Here is a 20,438-nt window from a genome sequence, read left to right as displayed (position 1 = left end):
TATTTCCTTATCACCCATTCTTTAGCCAATGTTTGGGTGAGGGTGGTAGTGTAATGGTCTTGCTTTGACATTCCCCATCTCCATATTGAGGTGATTCAGACAGATTTAATTGTCAACAAAGATTCTTGGGTGTACATGAGACTGATGGCTGTACTTTGACCCTTGCCAATACTCACTGAATACCATACACCTACAACAGCCACCTCTAATCCACAAATATATCTGCTCTTGTTCCTTGTGCCTAATGAGGTTTCCACCATTAAGTAACTCATCTGCATATTAGAAGATGAACTGAAGGGAGATTAATTAAGTCCACATATTTTGTACTGCCCCATGTCCATCTATTCATATTATTTTTTAGGACAGGAGCATGGGAAAATTCTAGACAGTTAAAATTTCTGGAATCCTAACTTCTGGTTTGGAATACCATGTTTCCTGTGAATGTCACAAAAGGACAGAGATGTTTTCCAGTTATGTTTCCACAGGAGCTATCCCACAAGAAGCCCAGGTACTAAAATCTTAGTCCACGGGTGTTAGCATCATTTGGAAAACTTATTGAAGTTGTAGGAATTTGAGCCTAGTGAGGAAGTAGACCACGGTGGATGTCTTTGGGAGCTACATCTTCTCCAAGGCTTACTAACTGTGTGTTTCTATCTTGAACTGCATAGCCTCTGCCACTTGCTTAGTCACCACTGAGTTGTACCTACCCACAAGCCCCAAAGCAATGGGAGCCAGGGATGATGAAGCACTGAAACCACAGGCCAAAAGGAATTCCACTGGTAATGTCAGGTATTTTTTTCTCAATCACAGAAAGTCTAATACACTTGTTAACCCTCTTACATATTACAGAACATCTTGGTTTGTACACTTAATTATTGGCTAAAAGAAAAGTATGTTTAGTTCTATAGGATTAGCTATATGTTTGTCAGCTGCTGTAAGGTAAAGCCACAGAGGAAACATTTATCTGCACAACTACAATCAACATGATGCTGATCACCACTGGACACACACACACACACACACACACACACACACACACACACACACACACACACCACAAGCAAGCTAGAGAGCAAGCTAGAGAGGAGACTTCTGGATTAGAACACTTGTACTTGGGCCACAATGGCCCCATCCACTACTGGGAGGAGTGCAGCTCGCTCTGCTCCACCTTCCTTAAGGCCTCAAATGAAGGACCAAACTAGGGCGGGAAAAGGCTGGAGCCTAGTAGCTCTGAGCCTGGCTGAATTCCCCCCGCTGTCTCTGATTGGTTAAGATATGGGAAGAAGCAGCGACCGGCCTCCTGTGGCTCTACTCTTCATTGGCTGGGAAGAGGTGGCAATCAGGGCTGGCTCAGGCTGATGCTCTAGCTACAGCTCTGCGCTGGTCTGGGTGCGCTGTCGCCGCTATAGTCGCTGTCTGGGTCTCTTCCGCGATACCCCTGCACCAAGGCTGCTTCCCGGGCTCTAGGCGCAGACACCATGGTGAGTGTTGTCAGGTTGGTCAGCGGGAACCTCACATCTAGCCTGGGTGGACCTTAACTAACAAGAGATCGGACTGCGTTGCAAGAGAAAGCCCGGGGCATCAGAGCGGAAGGGTGCAGGGAACAGCGCCTTTGGTGGGAGGTGGGGACAAATGATCTGCTGGAGCGCTTCAAGTCTGTGGGTCCCGAATGGGTCCCCATCGCTCAATGACAGTCTCGGACTTTGGGCGATTCTCAATTCTGCAAGCCGGTCAGGTGGGAGGCTCAGGGCTCAGGTCCCTTCGCTGTCCCTGTTATACCATGGTGACAGGTGAGCAACGGTGAGAAAATGGGGGAGGGGAGCGGTGGGGGCTGAGAATCTGATATCCGGGGTATCTCCCCTTTTAGGGTAGGGTACCCCGAAAGCGCAGTCAGAGGGAGATTGTCAGACCAGCGGAGCGGGGTGGGCAACACGCTGGAAAGGAGCAGGTCACTGAGCGCAGTCTCTCCCTGCCCTGCAGTACGGATTCGTGAACCATGCCCTGGAGCTGCTGGTGATCCGCAATTATGGTCCTGAGGTGTGGGAAGACATCAAGTAAGTGAACAGCCCTGCTCCCAGGGCCGCGCGTTGGCACCGCGCCCAAGCCTGCTTCCCTAGCTGCTCCCTGCAGGGTCGTGGTGCGCATCCTCCGGTCTCCGCTCCCACGCTCTGGAGCCTGGACCAGGAGAGGAGGGTAGGCCGGGGCGTGGCCCCCTGGGGTCACTGTGGCCTCTTCACCCAGACTGAGCGTGGGAACTCCCTGCCAGAGCGCTGTGGCTCCCAGGCCAGGTTCTGAGGGTTGGTCAGCTCCCATGCAGGGGCCATGGCAAGGTCTTGGGACCAGAAGCAGGAAACGAACAGAAGACTTGAGCTCCTCTGAGAGTTACACACCTGGTACACATAATCTGGTTAAAAATTATTTGGGTATGCTTCAGTACATTCAGAAATTATTTCTCCAGTAACTTATGTGAAACATGTATTTAATAAAGGAACCTCTCCCCTATAACTTCCCCCCAAATCACCCCTGTTTTGCTGTGTGTTCTCCTAGCAGGGCACCCTCGTTTCTGTAGAGCTTTGAGCCTGGTACACAGAGATGGGACTGGAAAATACACTTATCTGAGATTTTAAGACGCTGGTCACTTCTTAAGCTTTTATGGGTCTCGCTGCGGGTAAGGGTTTTCTGGGGACTGAAGTCAGAGTCTTGTGCGTGACAGGCAAATACGATACCACTAAGCAACCTGAATGACATTTAGATTTTTGAGGCAGGATTTCCCTATACACAACGTGGGCTGTCCTGGAACTGCCAATCTTCTAGGCCTCTCCGAGTACTGGCATTAGAGGAATGCATCACCATGCCCAGAGGAGCATTGCAATCTCTCTGAATTATCTTTCCCTCTCTCCCTTGTTGAAACTCGCATTTAACTCTTATACAGCTGAGTGTTGCTACCAACTAACAATACTAAAATCACAGGTAGGCATTATCACATTCTAACTGGTCAAGGATAGTGGTGAAGACTAAGAAGGGCAAGAAGGGAACCCATTTCTATTAATTAAGTTTATGTACTCACTGATGGCACAGGAGCCCTTGCTATTTTTCTCAGCACAATTTTATTACCAATCAATTTCAACAGGCTTTATTATTCAGTAATAGGATGGTGATTTTACTGTAATTATCTGTTTCCATAGAAATGACCAGGTCTACAATGTAGGCCCTAGAGCACAGCACTTTCCTCCAGCTCTCTTGGCTATGAACTTTTAACTGATGCTCCAGAAGCCTTTCATGTTGACCACATTTACATTATTTGCAGGGCACATCTGCATCCTATTTTAAAAAAAAAAAAAAAAGAAGAAGTCTAGGTGAGGCAGTTAAATTAAGGTCAATTTGGGATTGTAATTCTCTTTCAACTTTATTCATTCTTTCAAAGTTTTGACTTTCTGTGAAGACAGATACCAGGGCAGACACCAAGAAAAAATCCTTATAGTGTAGATGCATACAAACCACTTTCTTTGTGAATGAATGAAGGCAACAGCTCACCCCCATGTATTAGCCTTCATCTTTAGAAGTGGAGTCCGCAAAGTTCATGGTAGATAAACTTTAACAATGGATGTGTTTACAATTCCAAGGGTACAACAATAATCACTGTGCAAATTTAATAACCACTATGGAAGTTTAATAAAACTTAGAATACACATCAATGTGGGTAATTAGTAAATGTAGAGATCAAAAAATTAAGTTATCAAGATATTTGTGCACGGTGATTATGATCTAAACATACATAAATTCTATTGATGAAAACTTAACTTCCAAGTGGTGGCTGAAAATAGTTCAAGTAATTTGTACACACACACACACACACACACACACACACACACACACACACACACAGGAGACTGGTTCTTGGAATATAATTTTGAATGAGTGGAAATTACTATGTAGTTGAGGCTGACCTTATTGTAACAACAGTCTTTCTGACTCTGCCTCTCACATGCCTGGACGACAGACATGTGTACTCACCTTGAAGTATGCTTGAACAATATTCTTTAATTGGTCAAGTAATAATAATTCCAATCATCTAAAAACACTTCTGGTAAATATGAGCCAGGTTATATGGATGGTTTTCCTCTGGAATTACTCTAAGGATGGTGCCCTTGTAATAGAGGAATAGAACCAGTGTTGGCCCCACAATTGCTTGTTTTCTCTTTTTTGGAAGGCATCCCTCAAGAGTATCATGGGAGCAGTTTTGTGTATGTGCTGTGGAGTCTGGCTTGGCTTCCTGTACCTAAGAAACAAAAACTGTTCCTTGCTACCCTGTTTGGTTTCCCCAGAGGTTGCTGAATGCTTCCTGGAAGAGCATTTGCCTAATCAGCAGATGTTTACTGAGGGTGAGAGAAGGCTATTGCCATGAAGTTGCCTCCTCCCCTCCCCTCTCCTCCCTTCCCACTCCTGTGCACTCACTGAAGCCATTGTCCAAGATGTTTTCAGTTTTAACTCTATGGAAAACTCATTGTGTATGAGAACTTTTTATCTTTTTGCCCCTATAAGAATCCAACTTTTTCTACCTTCATTGGTCTGTTAAAAATTGTCTAAATGAATATTCAAAATGTGTCATGTAATATTATTTTAGTATAGTAGGAAGTGGACATCCATTCTTTATTAGAAAGGAAACCAAAACTTAATGACAAATAAAACTGTAACACATTCCAGACAGAAAATTCTGGATGGCTATGAGCAGAAAAATACCTCCTTGGAAACTCAGTGTCCACATTTTATCAACAGCATCACCATTTCACAAGCACTTTGCCTTCTCTCTTCAGGAAAAAGAAAAATTGCCCAAAACCAAAGCCCAGGAATCTCTTAAAGGGACAGACAGAAAAAGTTTAGTATCTGTGCCCAAGACCAGCTACAGGTCATTGTGGATATACCTGTATAACTGCTCAAATGTAGTCATGTAAATGGTTGTGGATGTATCTGTATAATTGTTCAAATATAGCCATATAAACTTCATTGTTACCTTGTGGACCAGGGAACATCCAATGTTCTGAATTCAATGTCCTCACCCACTTCCAATCTACATAGTAACATAAAATAGTGAGAGACACACCCTGCTCCCAAGTATGCTTCAGATCTTGTTTTGTAAATTGTTTTGAATTTTCAGATGATCCTCTTAAAGAAGCCATGGTTCCTAAGTGATGATAGAAAATATCCATCGTTCATGTATTAAAATATCTTCTAAATGTGTAATAGGTCTGCCTCTGTTATACTGGCATCAACCCTGGTTAACCTGATAATTGCATCATGCCAGTGAGATCTGAAAGTCTCTGCCTACCCTGGCAAATATACAGATTCTAAAGATGGCTTCAAATGGTTGGAAATTCTAAGATGATTAAAAGTCTATTGAAGACAAATGACAGACGTAACTCAGGGGTAGGATCCAACATACTACAAAACACAACCACACACGCACACACCCACACACACTCACAAGACACCTTTAAGAAAATTCTACATATTTGCCCACAGATGAACAGGCCAGAGTATTGATTACCTTATACCGATTTTCTGAGAAATTAGAGATAAGCAAATAAATTCAAATATTGGTATGAAAACTATAAGTTCTATAATCATGTAATATCGCTTTAGATAACAGATGCTGTTGTCAATGTGCTGTCAGTCACTTTCCATGTGTTTTTGTATGGCTTTGCTCAAGTTGCTGCATATGTCTTCATTCATTGGCTCTTCTTCTTTTTTGTTTATTTTTAAGCTTATCTTTAATGAACATAGTTTAACATTTCAGGCTCTGAGGATAGAAAAGCAAATGATGTCATTCTTGCCTTGAAAAAGTCTAGAGATATCAGGATATTTTTAGTCTTAATCATAAAAAAGAAAGAAACCCTTTCCTGTCTGTCACTCAAATAAGGATATGGCTTTGACTGTTGGATAGCATGTACTGAGCTTCAAGTTTGATACGCATATAGTAGTTGAATTTGCTAATTGTGAATTAATATTAGGGCCCAAACAAGCAATTTAAAAAAAAATACAGTAGATACATGGCTTCTTAACCTGCTTAAACTTTCCAAGTCTTAGTTATATAGGGGAAAATTAATAACTGTTTGGTTTCTGCATACATTCAATATTGTCTGTAAACATGCTTAATATCATTCTTAAGTAGCTGCCAAAGTAATGGCATGTATTATTTTCCATTTCACCCTGTGAACTGGGTTTTTCAGCTTCTTTCTGGGGCAGTACACCTGAAAGATGTGAAGCTCCTTTTGAATAACAGTAGCCTGGGTCAAGGGTTTGGCTGAATACTAAGGAGCTTGCCTAGCACTTTATACCCAAACAAAATACCAAGAACAATAGCTCATTGTGTCTGCATTCAATTCCAACCAAAATGTCTTCACTTACTTTTGTTTAAGTCCTCAAATCATTCCTCATTTTTTCCCCCTTCATTCTATCATGCACTGGCTCATTCTATCATGTACTGGCTGCTCTAATTTGTTTTGGATTATCTCTTGCCCTTTCTTCTTTCCTCTTGGTCCTTATCATCTTCCCTCTCCTGCCACTCAAATAACTCTTTTGACAGGTTCTGTGTCTGCCTTACGCTCATCCTCTGTGTTCTGCAGACTGTAGGAAGATGATTATTTTACTGTGCTATCTCCATTGCAATTCTCTAAGCCATTCCCATGTCCCTAATACATTTTGCTGTTTCTAAAGTTTGCATATGCTCTTAATACTGATTTTTATCAAAGCAAATTAAAGCAAGCAAACTAGGGCATCATCATAATTTGCCATGTTTTATGGATTTTTCACATTCATTTTGGGATGAGTTAAATTTCTACACCGTTCTATACTTGAGTTCAAGTAGGAAAAAGGCCATGTGTTTTTAAATATGAATGGCACTTTATATTCTAAAGCTACTTAAACTTTCTAGGGCTGTTTCCTCTTTGTATTTTCAGCTGAGTGCTTCAGCATCTATTTGAAGAAGAAAATGTCTTTATAGCTTAACCTGTTTGTCATTGTTGTCTTTTCTTTTTTTCACTATGAAGTTGTAGTTTGAAGAAATTAAATGGCTGTGGAACATTATGTGTAGGAAGCTGAAAAGTCACAAGTTACTTCAGAGCCACTCCTTTGATACCAGATTTTATGCTTCTAGATAAATTTACCCAAAGTAGTTACCTAATCTGAATACAACATATTTATTGTCTTATTAAAAAACAACCTCTGAAAAAAATTAAACAAGTTCCTTTAAAAACTAAAAAAATAAGTAAACTAGTTCTGCATTATTAATAAGATCTTTTCTGTAGGAAATTCTTCCAGGTAGCCCGAAAGCCAGAGGAAGACACACTATATATGTTTGCTTGAAACTAAATGCCTAACTGTGAAGCCCCTCACACAGCTCCTGGTGAGCTGCCTGAATGGGGTCTTCTAGACCCCAGACCACTTTAGGAATAACATGGCATATGTATGATAAGGGAAGCCATAGATTTTTGATTGTTTGGTTTTCATGATCTGCAGAAGCCCCCAGGCCAGTTATGGGGAGTCTTAATTTCCTTACAATTCCTTCTTCCTTTTCTGTGTTCACTAGATATATACTAGAATCATATTATCTTGGTGTACATGTTTCTGCATATTACAATGAGGATTAGAGGAGAAACCAGGAACCCCATGCTTTCTAAGTCAAGACGGTGCAATGGCAAACATTAACTAAACATGGCTGCTGTTTGCAAGAGCGGTGTCCTTTGTATTCCCTCTCTTTCTCTCTCTTTTTTTTTCCCTCCAGAATCAGGGACCTGGCAAATGTTTCCTTACAACATGTTAGGAGGTGATAGTTAGGGGTTGATGCTGTGCAGATGTCTCTAGGAAAGCACACTTAAGGAAATGAGCACTATAAAGAGGAATCTCTCCAGGCCAGTTCCTGGACGACAGTGCAGACTTGAAGCTTTGCAGCTTTTGCATTCACTGCTTTGTCTCTTTATGCATTAAAGAATAAATAGTAGGAAAATGGTCTCAATATCATTTGTATGTAGAAAAATGCAAGACATTTTCCCCTTTATAAATTATGTCAAAGATGGAAAGATCTAAGGATGTGCCCTCTAGTCAAGGCAGAAGTCAATGTGCATCATTCCATTTGCTCTCAGCATCCCACCCTGTGGACTAATTATCTCAGTTATTTAATCATGCTGGGGTTTATAGACAGGGCTCCTTTCATTCTGCCCCTTTGTTCTATAAATGTCTGCCTCTCAGTTTTCTTATAGCACAGCAAATGCTACTGAAGGAACAGTTTTATATGTTCAGCATTGTGCTCCCTTCTTAGTACATGGGTGAGTTGGTAAGTATACTTTGTATCATTCATCTAATATTTGACCTGCCTCACTAGAATCTAGCCTTTTTTCTGTTCTCAGGGAAAAACCTAGGGATGCACTGTCTCCATTCCTTTCCTTCCTACATTTGTATCAATTTCCTCTCTTTCTCCATAAATATGATACATACATATGCAGGTGAATTGTTTTGTACACTCTTAATTGAATAAAATAAAGAGCATTTGTATAACATATATCCATCAAATATATAAATATATAATACATAAATATATATTCCCCATACATATACATATATATGGGGAATATATAGGTCCTTAATTTGTGAGATGCTGGGCAAAGCCAATGCCATAAATTGTAAAAAATGTATGTCATGATGAACTTAGGTTTGAGGAAGGGATGTGCAACTTGCCATTCGCTTTTGAATGCAATATCTCATTTATATTGGACAGTTGCATAATTGTGCTACTATATCCTAATGTTTTCGACTCCAGACAGCACTAAATTGTCACATCCACTCCATTCATTCTTTACTGTAACTTTATAAGTAAGGGACCCAGAGACACTAAAGAACCTCCCTCAAATGCATAGTTATTTAGAGTTAAGCACTGGCACACAGATTGCTAGTCATCCCACTACGGGCTCTCTCCCAGTGAGAACCTGTATTCTCCTTTCCAGGGGGAACTGATTTAGCAAAGACTCTAGCCATCTATTTATGTGTGTTATAGCCTTATTCATTTGTTTCTGCTTTCCTGGAATGTTTCAGCATATGTAGAGATGACTTTGATTATTATGTTTTGAAGTTATTTTTATTTATCAGCAGCCTTCACATTTGTTGGGGAAAGTTATATCCTCCTGAGTTTGAGCAGATAGCTTGCTTTGAGGGGAGCTGTGATGCCGTGTGCTCCCTAGACAGTGTGGATGGTCAAGTAGATCCATCTGATTGATGAGGCTGTGGAAGATCACATTTAAGATATTTGTGTGTGGTTTTCAGAGCTTCAGCCATTGCTGTGACAAGTCTCCTGTGCCAGGACAGGCACAATGAAAAGAAAAATATCCCAAGAGTGAAAGCATTGTTTTGCTTAAAACTAAGAGCAGTTGTCGCTCATCAGAGCATAGATGAATGACACATTAACTTACAGGAACCAACTTTCAACAAAGGACCAAAATGGAAGCTAACTCTAGATTTAAAGGGGCTGCCTCTCCTTTGGGCAAATTCTTCACAATGGAGTCTCACTTTGGGAGTTCAGAGACTTATTAAAATCATTGCACTTAGATAATAAAAATATAGCAACGATTTTCCCCAAACACCAAAAAAAAAAAATCCACATGCAGTTTTAATTTTGCCTGCAGTTATTATCTGTGGCTTCTAATGGAACATTTTAATTTTCATAATGACTAGCTACAGCTCAGTGTTTTTAATACACTTCCCTCCCTCTCTCCTGGGCATTTGTGGGATTTATTATCAATACCAAATCTGTGTGTACCAGTAGTGATTCAGGATCAGTAGCTTCCAGGGATGTTGGGTGAAAATGACTGTCTGATAAATGTGAAATTCTTCAGGTTGGGAGCTGACCTTTGTTATACAATGTCATTTCTACAGACTTCAGACTATCCCATTTCAGAACTTCCCTTTTCATACTTCCATGGGAAGCTTCTTTATTTATTGGTACTGACCTTCCTTGGAGTATACTTGCTTGGTAAGTGCACTGTAGCTAGAAATCAGGGTAGCAAGCAAAGTCAGTCTTTCTGTGTTCATACATGAAATCAAGGGATAGCTCCTAAACAGAGGTATGAGAAATGATATGGCCATTTTGAACACATTGCTTATCTGATTATTTTTTCCTTTAAGTCATACAAAATCGTCATAATAATAAACACAAACTATGGACTTATACAGTTATATTGAACAGGTTGATTTTTTTATAGAGCATATAAATTTATGAGAAAGTAGATATGATTAATTCACTCCCTTGTTTAAAAATGTGCATATATGTATTTAGATGGTGATTATTTCAGTCAATCCACAAAACATTACTCTGATAAAGCTACCTATTTTTTTAAGTAATTAGTAGATAAGAAGATGGCTTTACATCCCAAAAACTATAAATCAGTGAAAATGAGGAAATGAATTGCTGTAGGGAAAACGTCACTTATCTATAATGTGTTACTAGAATAGGACTCTATATAATAATTGTCAGAGAATTTAATAACTATTTTAAGTCATATAAGAAGCAGAGCTTGCTTTTGGCTGTTATAATTCATGCATTTTACCAGCAAATCAGCAGAGTGCAGACTGTTTTATTTTATGCTGATTAGGGACTTCTGAGCTGTTGCTCCTCCTGTTTCTCCCTGCACATTTCCTCCTCCTCTTTGTCTTCTGTCTTCTCTCACCTCTTCCCCTGCACATTCCCCATTCCTTCCTGGTGGCCTCCTCATATTTCCTCTTCAGCAGGTGTACCTTACCAGTCAGATGCACTGCATGTGGAGTGTGTGAGGCAAAGGCTGACTGTGCTCTCCAGTGGCTGCAGGAGAATGCTTATCCCATACTCTACAGAAGACATGGACTGAAACCCCAGAGTGGATTCCTTCAGACACAGCACAGCTGCATACAGGCGTTCTGGAATCTTTTATTTTGCACATGCTGTGAAGAAAGTCATTGACTCATAATTTGGAGAAATCCAAGAGAGAGTAACAAAACAAATAAGTGAATAAAAGTATGTCCAATATATTTAATTTTAGAGAAATTTCAAATTATAAGTCCCAGAGAAACCATGGTTCCCTTTACCTTTAAACAAAAACTGTAGACCTTCCTGCCAGGGCTACTTTGTGCGATGCAGAAGTTAAAGCAAAGTTGATGCTCAAGTTGATTTTGAAACAGGGAGTGTGTCTAGAAAAGTTGGTGATTATACCTGGATTTGGGTAATTCAAGCTCTAAGGAATTGCTACATATAAAAACAAATGTTAGAAATATTATATATAGTAGATATAGGCACGTGTATTCAGTATTGGTTTTAAGGAAAATGTATAAACATTATGGGGCAACAAAGCAAGAGATGGAGAATTAAAAAGTACTATAATTTGAATTGTGTATGTTGCTTATATAATCTATCTACTATATTTGTTTCCTAAATTTTCTTACATTTGCTAGTTGCCTAGTAGCAAGTAGAGGGAAAATTAAATTAAATGAAAAAAGCCTCCCAGACTAAGGACAGAGAGAATGCTTAGCAGAAATGGAAGCAGGAGAGCCATTCACCTTTTTAAGATCACTAACTGATGGTTTTGCGGGTCTATGATGAGGAGCACTGACTGATGATGTGGGGGAATCTGTGATGAAGATTACTAACTGATGGTGTTAGATCTTTGATGAAGAACACTGACTGATGTTGTTAGGTGTCTGTCAAGAAGAAAACTGACTGATGGTGTTGGGGGTCTGTGATGAAGAACACTGGGAAGTGAGGGTATTAATCCTTTTCATTGAGCCACATGAAGGCTAAGACATTAGATAACAAGAATCTTGATCCCATATGAATTTGACAGGAAATTAGGAGTAGTGATGAACACTAACAGGGCATTTCTAGTAGCTTCTGCAGGCTGTACTGCCTGTCCATCCCCTTCCTTATTGCTCATGTCTGATCCTGCTCAGGTTAATCTGTTAACCAACCATAACTGGAAGGGGTTTGTCTGTGATTCTCTAGTTAGCTTTCTCCCTGAAATTGGAGGGAGATGATGAATGAGCTGAAGAGAGGAGTGAACTGGTTCTAGAAGGGTGGGTGATTGAGTGAAACAAGCAATTGCTCCTGTTTAAGTTTCACATAGCACATCATCTCTGAAGACCCCAGCATCACTCCATGAACAGTGGGGCCTCACCGCTTTCCCCTTCTTCCCCACTATCATTATGTCTACCTTGTCTTCTTGTCTTGAAACACTTATTGTGCTATGACAGTATAGAATCTGACATTTTTCACATTACCTCTTTTAGCCATCTACAATGTGGGTCAGTGACAGTAGTTGTTATTTTTGATAGTTTTCTTTATTGACACACTAAAATGTTTGAAAAAGAGCTTACAGCATAAGAGGCATTGAATATATGTGGAAAACAACTTCTGGGATCAGGGAATAAAAAAGAAATCAAGAAACTGGGTATTCCTCAAGGCTTCTGAGATAATGCCAATAAAGAGGCTTAAGTGTCTGAATAATTCAGTGGAATTCCGCATGACATTTCCACAAGAGAACACTCTTTGCTCTGCACCTGCTCTGCACCGCTGCTAACTTTGACTTTAGTCCCCTCAAGGGAGCCTGTTCTAGGATCATTTTAGGAACGAATGCTGAGAAGATATAGGAACTTGTTTGAATAATTAGAAGGGGTGTAGGGATGGTTGGTGGTTGGCCCTTGCTAGTGGATTTCTCTGAGGAAAGCTGCTTCTCAGTTTTATGCATAGGGAGTGTGAACTCTTCTCCCTCACTATGGCTGGTGGGTGTTATAACCTAAGCTTGTTATAAAAAGTATATGACTTAATTTAATTCATTTGGAAGAATAGGGCATGGTGACTATGGTGAATTAGCATGCATTTCATTGTAGACTTGATTACCATCTATGCATATTTGACGTCAGATTTTTCTAAGTTCCCATGTGGACATTACTGTTGGTTCACAATAAAAAAGTTAATGGGAAAATAACAAAATTAACATAGTCATGTTCTTTAAACCAGAAATTCTATCCCTAGGAATCTATTTTGTTTCTATACTGAAATACAATTAGCTACAAGAATATTCATCATAATATTATTATTTATACTTGATGAAGACATTAAAAAGGCTCTATCTCACTGCCAAGACTTCAGTGTATTTAAACAATAAGAATTTATGCAGTCATGACATCCAAGAGTATTTGTTGAGATGAAAACATAGCCATCAAATAAGATAGTGAGATTTGCAGCAGTAAGAAAGCATTATATATTCAAGTGCAAAAAACATAATATAGTATTCACAGTAGTTATTTCAGGCTGAGGGAAGCTTTTTATTTCAGTTTTAGTTTTTTTCCCTTTCCTGTACATTATGAATTCTTACACTCAGCAATGAGAACACCTAACCTGAAGCACCGCATTATCAAAGGGTACATATCTGTTCAAATGTTCCCATATTGTCCCAATGCATGCTATTAAGAGGGCGTAAGGACTCTGGAGAACTATGTTTCTTTCATTTGATAGTTATGCATGTTTGGGACTTAGAATAAGGCCACATTTGACATATATATCAATAATTGAGAATGCAAATATATGAATCTCTATCTTAATAAATATGTACAGCTTTAGTGGTATAGAACATAAACTCACAAGATTTTGTGTTAATATAGTCATAGGAAGTGAGTTACATTCTCCTTCACATTTTAGAAAAGCTAAAGTTTCAATGTTCATGATGTATATGTGATATGTCTAACTTCACTCAACTAATAAATTCTGAACTCTGAAATTGTGTTTTCTTGGTGCTGAAAATGGGATTGAGGGCCTTGTGAATATTAGGCCAACAGAACCCCAGCTATGTATAATTGAAGCAAAATCATAAATTATATGCTCTGATGAACATAAAATGTCTTTAGGACTATTTCCTTGCTAAGTCGTGCATAAGACATGACACAAATGGATAGATTTCCCTTGAATAAACAGAGCGGCGGCAGCGACTGGACAGCTTCTGGGTCAAGAGTGTCCATGGGTGGCCTTGAAGTTGTCATTGCAGCTATCTGGGTAGAGGGGTTCAACTGAAGTGGATTGAGTCAGAGATGGCTCTCCAAAAACTGTGAATTTCACATGGAGACAACCGACTGGGAACTAACTAGTCAACCCTTTCTCCACCCAGCAGTGTTTGAAGGATGACTTCCTCCTCTGCTTGGACACTTATGTGCGAGAAGCAATCCAAATCCTATCAAAATAAATGTATTTATAGAATCCTGATGACTGTTAAAAAATGATAACTGAGATTTCCTTGCACTAACTGTGTATAATTTGAGCTACTGTGTTTAATAATATTTGAAAGATATATTAGAAGATTTGACCAGTTCACTCAGCATCTCAGACCTAATGTGTTTAAAACTAGCTACTGATGACAGTTGCTCTGGCCAGAAACCTCCTTGTCATCCCTGATGCTTTGCCCTTCTTTGGTCCAGTCTCAGCAGGCTGTGTTTTATTTACCTGAACAGTGACCTAGATTGAAGTCATTGTTCTCGCACCCTGCTTCCTTTCTTGATCCACTCACTGCATTTTCACCTAAACATGTCTGTCCTCCTAGAATGTATTTGTCCCAAGATAAGTGGGTTCCAGTCTGTGTGCCAAGTTCCTGGTACACTGCCCAACACCTGTAAGGAATCAATAAATATTTACTGAATTTCTCTCAACCCAAACATTATTCTTGATTATATTTAGTGCTGGGCATTGCATTATGTATGAGAATACTAGTATATAATTGAATGTATTCTTTTGTTTTGTATGTGTTTTGTATGTGTAGCATGTGGCAATCTCTCCTAAATCACCAGGTTTTTAGGTACACACTGTCAATTTAAGCAATTTTGCCTCCACAAATCCTGTCCCAGAAATAGATCTATTATTCACACACTCATGATTTTGACAGATCTCTTATTCTAACTTTGTTCTTTGTCACACTTTAATTTTCTTTCAGAAAAGAGGCACAGCTGGATGAAGAAGGCCAGTTTCTTGTCAGAATAATATATGATGATTCCAAAACATACGACCTGGTGGCTGCAGCAAGCAAAGTCCTCAGTAGGTTCAAAGTATCCTTTCTTCTCTCGATTAACCACCCATAGTTCCACAAAGGAATATGTGGTCTAGGACCATACAAACTGTTCCCTGAACAACTGTGGTGAATCAATTTTATGAGGCTAGGTTGTGGCTATGTATAAGCTATTCAGTGAGTAGAAAGGAGAAAGTGGAAATCTCCCCTTATCATGCAAGGCCTTGTTTGAAGAAAACACAACTTCTAGTATTTCAGCCATAAAACCTTTGGTTACAGCACCAACCATGGAGAGAGCATTCAAACATAAAGAACAGAAATTGTTATTCTCAAATGTGTGTTACAATAATAAACTTGACAAAGCACTGGCAAAATACAGAGGAAATTCATTGACAAACAAAATTCATAAATAAGACCCATGGCTGAAAAAAATGTAATTCAAACAGGTTTTATGCTTCTGAGTATTAATCTTCCAGGGGCCTCATGTGCATCTGGACTGCAATGTATGCAGGAGACCATGAAACTCTTTGCTCTATTGGACAGGATTTATAACTTAGAAACAAAACTTCTATATTGTTAATAAAAAGAAATAAACCACAACAATTATGAGAGAAAATATGGTGTAAATTTCAAATTTGTAAAACTGAAATATCTGTTCTAGTCAAGAGTAGAGCTAAAGAGAAAATAAGACATTTTCAATTTAGTGGTAAATTAAGACAACCTTGGGAACTGATTTTATATCTGTCACTGAAAATATGTTCAAATTCTGTTAACATATTTTTAAATTCATTTTTCTGTAAAGAATACACATTTGTGTGTATGTGCATGTACAGAATCATATGTGTACATATGTGTGCATTTTGAGGCCAGAAATCTGATTCAGATTGTTTTTGTCAATCATTCTTATTTTTTCAAAATATATTTTTAAAAGTTGTTGAGATTACAATGCAATTATATCATTTCCCTGTCCTTTTCTCCCTCTGAACCCATGCATACCCCGACTCTTTCAAATCAATAACCTCTTTTTTATTTGATATGTCTCTCTCTCTCTCACACACACACACACACATGCACACACACATACATAGTTGTTTGTGTATGTTCCTACATACATGAATACCACCTGCTTAGACCACATAATATTACTTTTAGGTGTATGCTTTCAGGGCTGACCATTTGTTATAAATAGCTAGTTGAAGCAGACTGTTTCTTCTGTTCTCGGCATTCATTAGTTGCCTGTAGTTCTTCTTATATGGTTGAAGCTTCCTACACCCATTCACATTAATGTGACTATTAGTGTCATACTTGTTCAGCCCCTGTTTCAGCAGCCATGATGGCATATGTATAGTTTCTTACATATTTAAGAGACTCAGTCTCACAGCAAACTCCCCTATTCCTGTGGATTTTACAGTTTTCCTGGTACCTCCTCTGAAATGATCCCCGAGCCTTAGAGTAATTGTGTTGTAGATATATCAGTTTGGACTGGGCTCCACACCCTGCATTTTCAGTGAAAATTCCTTAACAGTATGAGGAGGCTGGATGGATGAAGACTGTGTCAAAGTGCCCATTTCACAAATATAATAACCAGCATTTGTAACCTAACTCTAATATAGCAGCCAGATACAGTGGTGCATGTCTGTAACTCCAGCGCTGGTAGACTGGAGACAGGTGGATCACTGGAGCTTGCTTGCCAATGAGTCATCAAGGCAAATCATGTGCTCCAAGTTCAGTGAAAGGCCCTACCTTATTTTCACTGAAGACATATGAGATCTTCTTCTTACTAAGATTTATGTCTAAGTGGTTTTCTTAGAACTATTTATATAATCAAACACAAAAGATCTGTATTTTCAATAAGAGTGGTTGAGTAAATCATTACACACACGTCGAATAAGATGTCAGCACAATCCATACAGAAAAAGAAAACACTTAAAATTTAAGAAATATTAATGACTATCAAGAAAAAAGCTGGATATTAGGATATATACTATGGCAATAATTAGTTAAATGCTTATGTTTATCTAAAGAAAATTTGTTTTTCAAAAAAATTATTTTTATTTATTTGGAGTGTGTGTGTGTGTGTGTGTGTGGTATACAGATGTTTATGTCCCACAGCACATGTGTGAAGGTCAGAGAAGAATTTCTGACAGTCCTTTCCTTTTACCATGTAGGACTTGGACATCAAACTGTGGTCACAAATCTTCAAAGAAAGCACCTTTACCCACTAAGCCATTCTTCTTGTCCTGTGTCTTTGCCTTGAACAATCTGTTTCTCAAAAGAAACAATACATTAAATATATAATTATAAACTACTAAACTTAAGAGTATTACTATGTAAATTGAGAAAATGGTTACAATGCTAATAGTGTGAATTACAACATCAACATGTTAGCACATAGAGTCTTCTCCAGTTTCATTGTGGCATTCTGCTCTGAGATCCTTAGTCTATGTTCACACTGGATCTACATTCATACTGTATAAAAATTGTAGATATATTAAATCATTTTCATATAGACTTGTGTTTATTCTTCTCATTGACAGTTTTCTGCCTGTTCTTTCCTCTTTACTCTACAAAACAGACCTCAATGCTGGTGAAATCCTGCAGATGTTTGGGAAGATGTTTTTCGTCTTTTGTCAAGAGTCTGGCTATGATACCATCTTACGTGTCCTGGGATCTAATGTCAGGGAGTTTTTACAGGTGAGAGGTTTGAAGTTCTGAGAGAGAAGGCTCTCTGTCAGTTCTTAAATGTGAGCTCTCCAATACTTCTATTTAGTCAAGTGAACAATGGTATCTTGCTCCTGAAGAGGAATCCTAGTGAGCACTCTCACATAAAATTGAGTTATTTGATGATCCTGCATATATTCCAACATTTTCCATCACATAGTAGTTTCATGGATGCTACTTGTTAACTCTAAATATGCAAGCCATCAATTTGTATTCTCTTAAAGTCCATATGGTCTATTATGATCTGTCAATTATCTTTTATTACAGATAATAATGGTGTGATCTTTTACTTTCTATATATAATATAGTTTCATTCTTTGTAATATAATCTTATATTTAATATTTCCTTGAACAGAGTAACAGTATTCAGAAGTGTTGCCTGGCATTCTTGCTAGGAGAAAGAAGGAGGGATGATAGGGGGTAAGGGGAGTGTTGTGTCAGGTATCACACTTAGGAAAACTAATTCTTTGCCTTAGAGTAACAAATTAGTTGGTCCTTCTCTCTCTCTCTCTCTCTCTCTCTCTCTCTCTCGCTCTCTCTCTCACTCTCTCTCTCTCTCTCTCTCTCTCTCTCACACACACACACACAAATAAAAAAAAATTCAAAGCCTGTTTCAGGTAACAAAACAAAATAAATACCATCATCCAAGACCTTTATCTTACAGCACTGCTGAACAATTACTGTAGAAGTCTGCACTAGTAAATTCCCCATCTGCTGAGACACTATTTCTGGACCGCCTGTGCTATTTTGAGCTCCGGCATTTGTGAGACCCTCTGGATGAATGTGTGAGTGCTCTGCATCATGGGGCTTGTTTGCAAAGAATGTTTCTAACCTGACTGCTGAGAGTGGCTAGACCTTGCTGGAAAATGATGTCAGTGCAGTACCAGCTGAACTGAAGCCCAGTTTTGAGAGAATGTAAACTACTCCAAGGCCAGCTGCATTATTGATTTAACAGCCAAAATAAGAACTTTTGTGTTTAATCAAAATGTCTGCTGTTTACACAGGGACATTTTTCTTATAAACTTAAAGCAGCATTAAATCAAGATGAACGCTGGTTTACAGCATCCAGCTGTGGACTTACTAAAGTCCTGCTGTCCAAAGAAAGTTGTCCCTTCCAAATGAAAAAGCTGCTAAAATTAAAGTCAGCCTGATGGCTTTTAAATTGATTATTTCAAATGGATTGGAGTTTGATACTTCAAAGTGTTGAAGGGATTTTATATTTTTTGAATACAAAATCAATTTCAAAATTATTTTTGTTGTCCACTATCATCTTACCAGAGAAATTTAAAAAAAAAAAGTAGTGTGTGTGTGTGTGTGTGTATGTGTGTGTGTGTGTGTGTGTGTGTGTGTGTGTGTGTGTGTGTGTGTGCAGATAGCCACAGAGACCAGAAGAGGGCATATGATTCCTTGGAGCTGGAGTTACAGGAATTTGTAAAGTACCCATGTGGATGCTCAGATCTAAACTCTGGTCTTATGATATAGTATTAGATACACAAAACTGCTGAGCCATCTGTTCAGTGAAGTTTTACCTCCCAGAAGTGTTTCATTTTAGTGAAACTCTGAACAACCACATCCATCTGCTAAATGTATCATGGCAGAGTAGATAAAGGTCCATGCCTCACTGTGGCTCTGTTTCTCTGTGCTCTCAAACTGCCTTGTACAACTGTAGATGCCCTAGCTGGGATGATCTATCAACACTCTATAAAAGATTAATTATTGAAAATTTTGTACACTATGTAGTAAACTCTGTTCGCATTCACCACCCCACCCTTTTGTACTCCCTCCATCTCTATCAATACCCCACTCCTTGTAGCAGGTCTTTATCACACTGTCGTATCTTTCTGTTGTGTTTTGTTTTATGACTCACTGAGTTTAACCAAGACTGCCCCTGTGGGTAGGATATGAGCTAGCGTCTCCATCACAACAGACAGTTTTGACCTCTCCCTTAGCAGTCGCAACTACCGACAGCCAATAAGTCTCCTGTGAGAGGCATGGTTCCATGGTTCCCTCCAGAATCTATTCTGACACGTTCAGTCTAGAAAAGGCAACCACAGCTTCTCTGAATTCATGAGTTGTGTTGGACATGACATGCTTAGAAGACATGTTTCATGTGGCCTTTATATTCCCTTCTCCCCCTTCTTTCGTGGTGTTCCTTGATCTGTGAAAGCAGTGGTATGGTTGTCACAGGAAGAACTGAACAGAATGACTCAAACACTACACTTTCAAAGCCACTGGTTTCCTCACTGGCTACTCTTCATGACAAAAGAATACTCTGACTGAAGCTGAAGACAGATCTGGTCTATCTGTAGGAAGCTAGCGATTTAGGCTGTCAGTATCCTCATTTAGCTAAACAGATGTGGTAGCTTTACCTGTTACCCCATGGGGTCCCCAGCCATGACCTTTCACTAGACCACAGCACCAGGCATGAGCTTCCATAATGAAATGAGCTAAGAAGTCATCCAGTTTTAATGATGATGCAAAAGAATAGAAAATTTCTCATTTATAATTTAATATAAAATGTATTAACATCTTTAAATTAAATGTGGATTTATTTTGTGTCCCCATTGATTAAGACTGTGGAAAGAGAAACATATTTTGGATACTGTAAAATTCTCTTTATTTCCCACTTTTGAACAAATAAGTTTTTGTCTCTCT

At 39.0% G+C, this 20,438-nt stretch overlaps 1 protein-coding gene across 1 annotated transcript in view; it reads left to right on the top strand.

The window, feature by feature from the left end:
- The first annotated feature begins 1,384 nt into the window (after positions 1-1,384).
- The window catches only part of Gucy1b1 (guanylate cyclase 1 soluble subunit beta 1), a 43,265-nt gene continuing 24,211 nt past the window's right edge, over positions 1,385-20,438 (top strand). Inside the window, exons 1-4 of the mRNA XM_051198916.1 lie at positions 1,385-1,481; positions 1,981-2,054; positions 14,991-15,091; positions 17,638-17,756. Of these exons, the coding sequence (XP_051054873.1) occupies positions 1,479-1,481; positions 1,981-2,054; positions 14,991-15,091; positions 17,638-17,756 (297 nt within the window). The 5' untranslated portion in view covers positions 1,385-1,478. The remainder of the gene's footprint in view (positions 1,482-1,980; positions 2,055-14,990; positions 15,092-17,637; positions 17,757-20,438) is intronic.

The sequence above is a fragment of the Phodopus roborovskii genome, unplaced genomic scaffold (genome assembly GCF_943737965.1).
Source record: "Phodopus roborovskii unplaced genomic scaffold, PHOROB, whole genome shotgun sequence".
Classification (NCBI taxonomy): Eukaryota; Metazoa; Chordata; class Mammalia; order Rodentia; family Cricetidae; genus Phodopus; species Phodopus roborovskii.
Note: the sequence above shows the minus strand (reverse complement) of the source record. Positions and strands in the feature narration are given on the sequence as shown.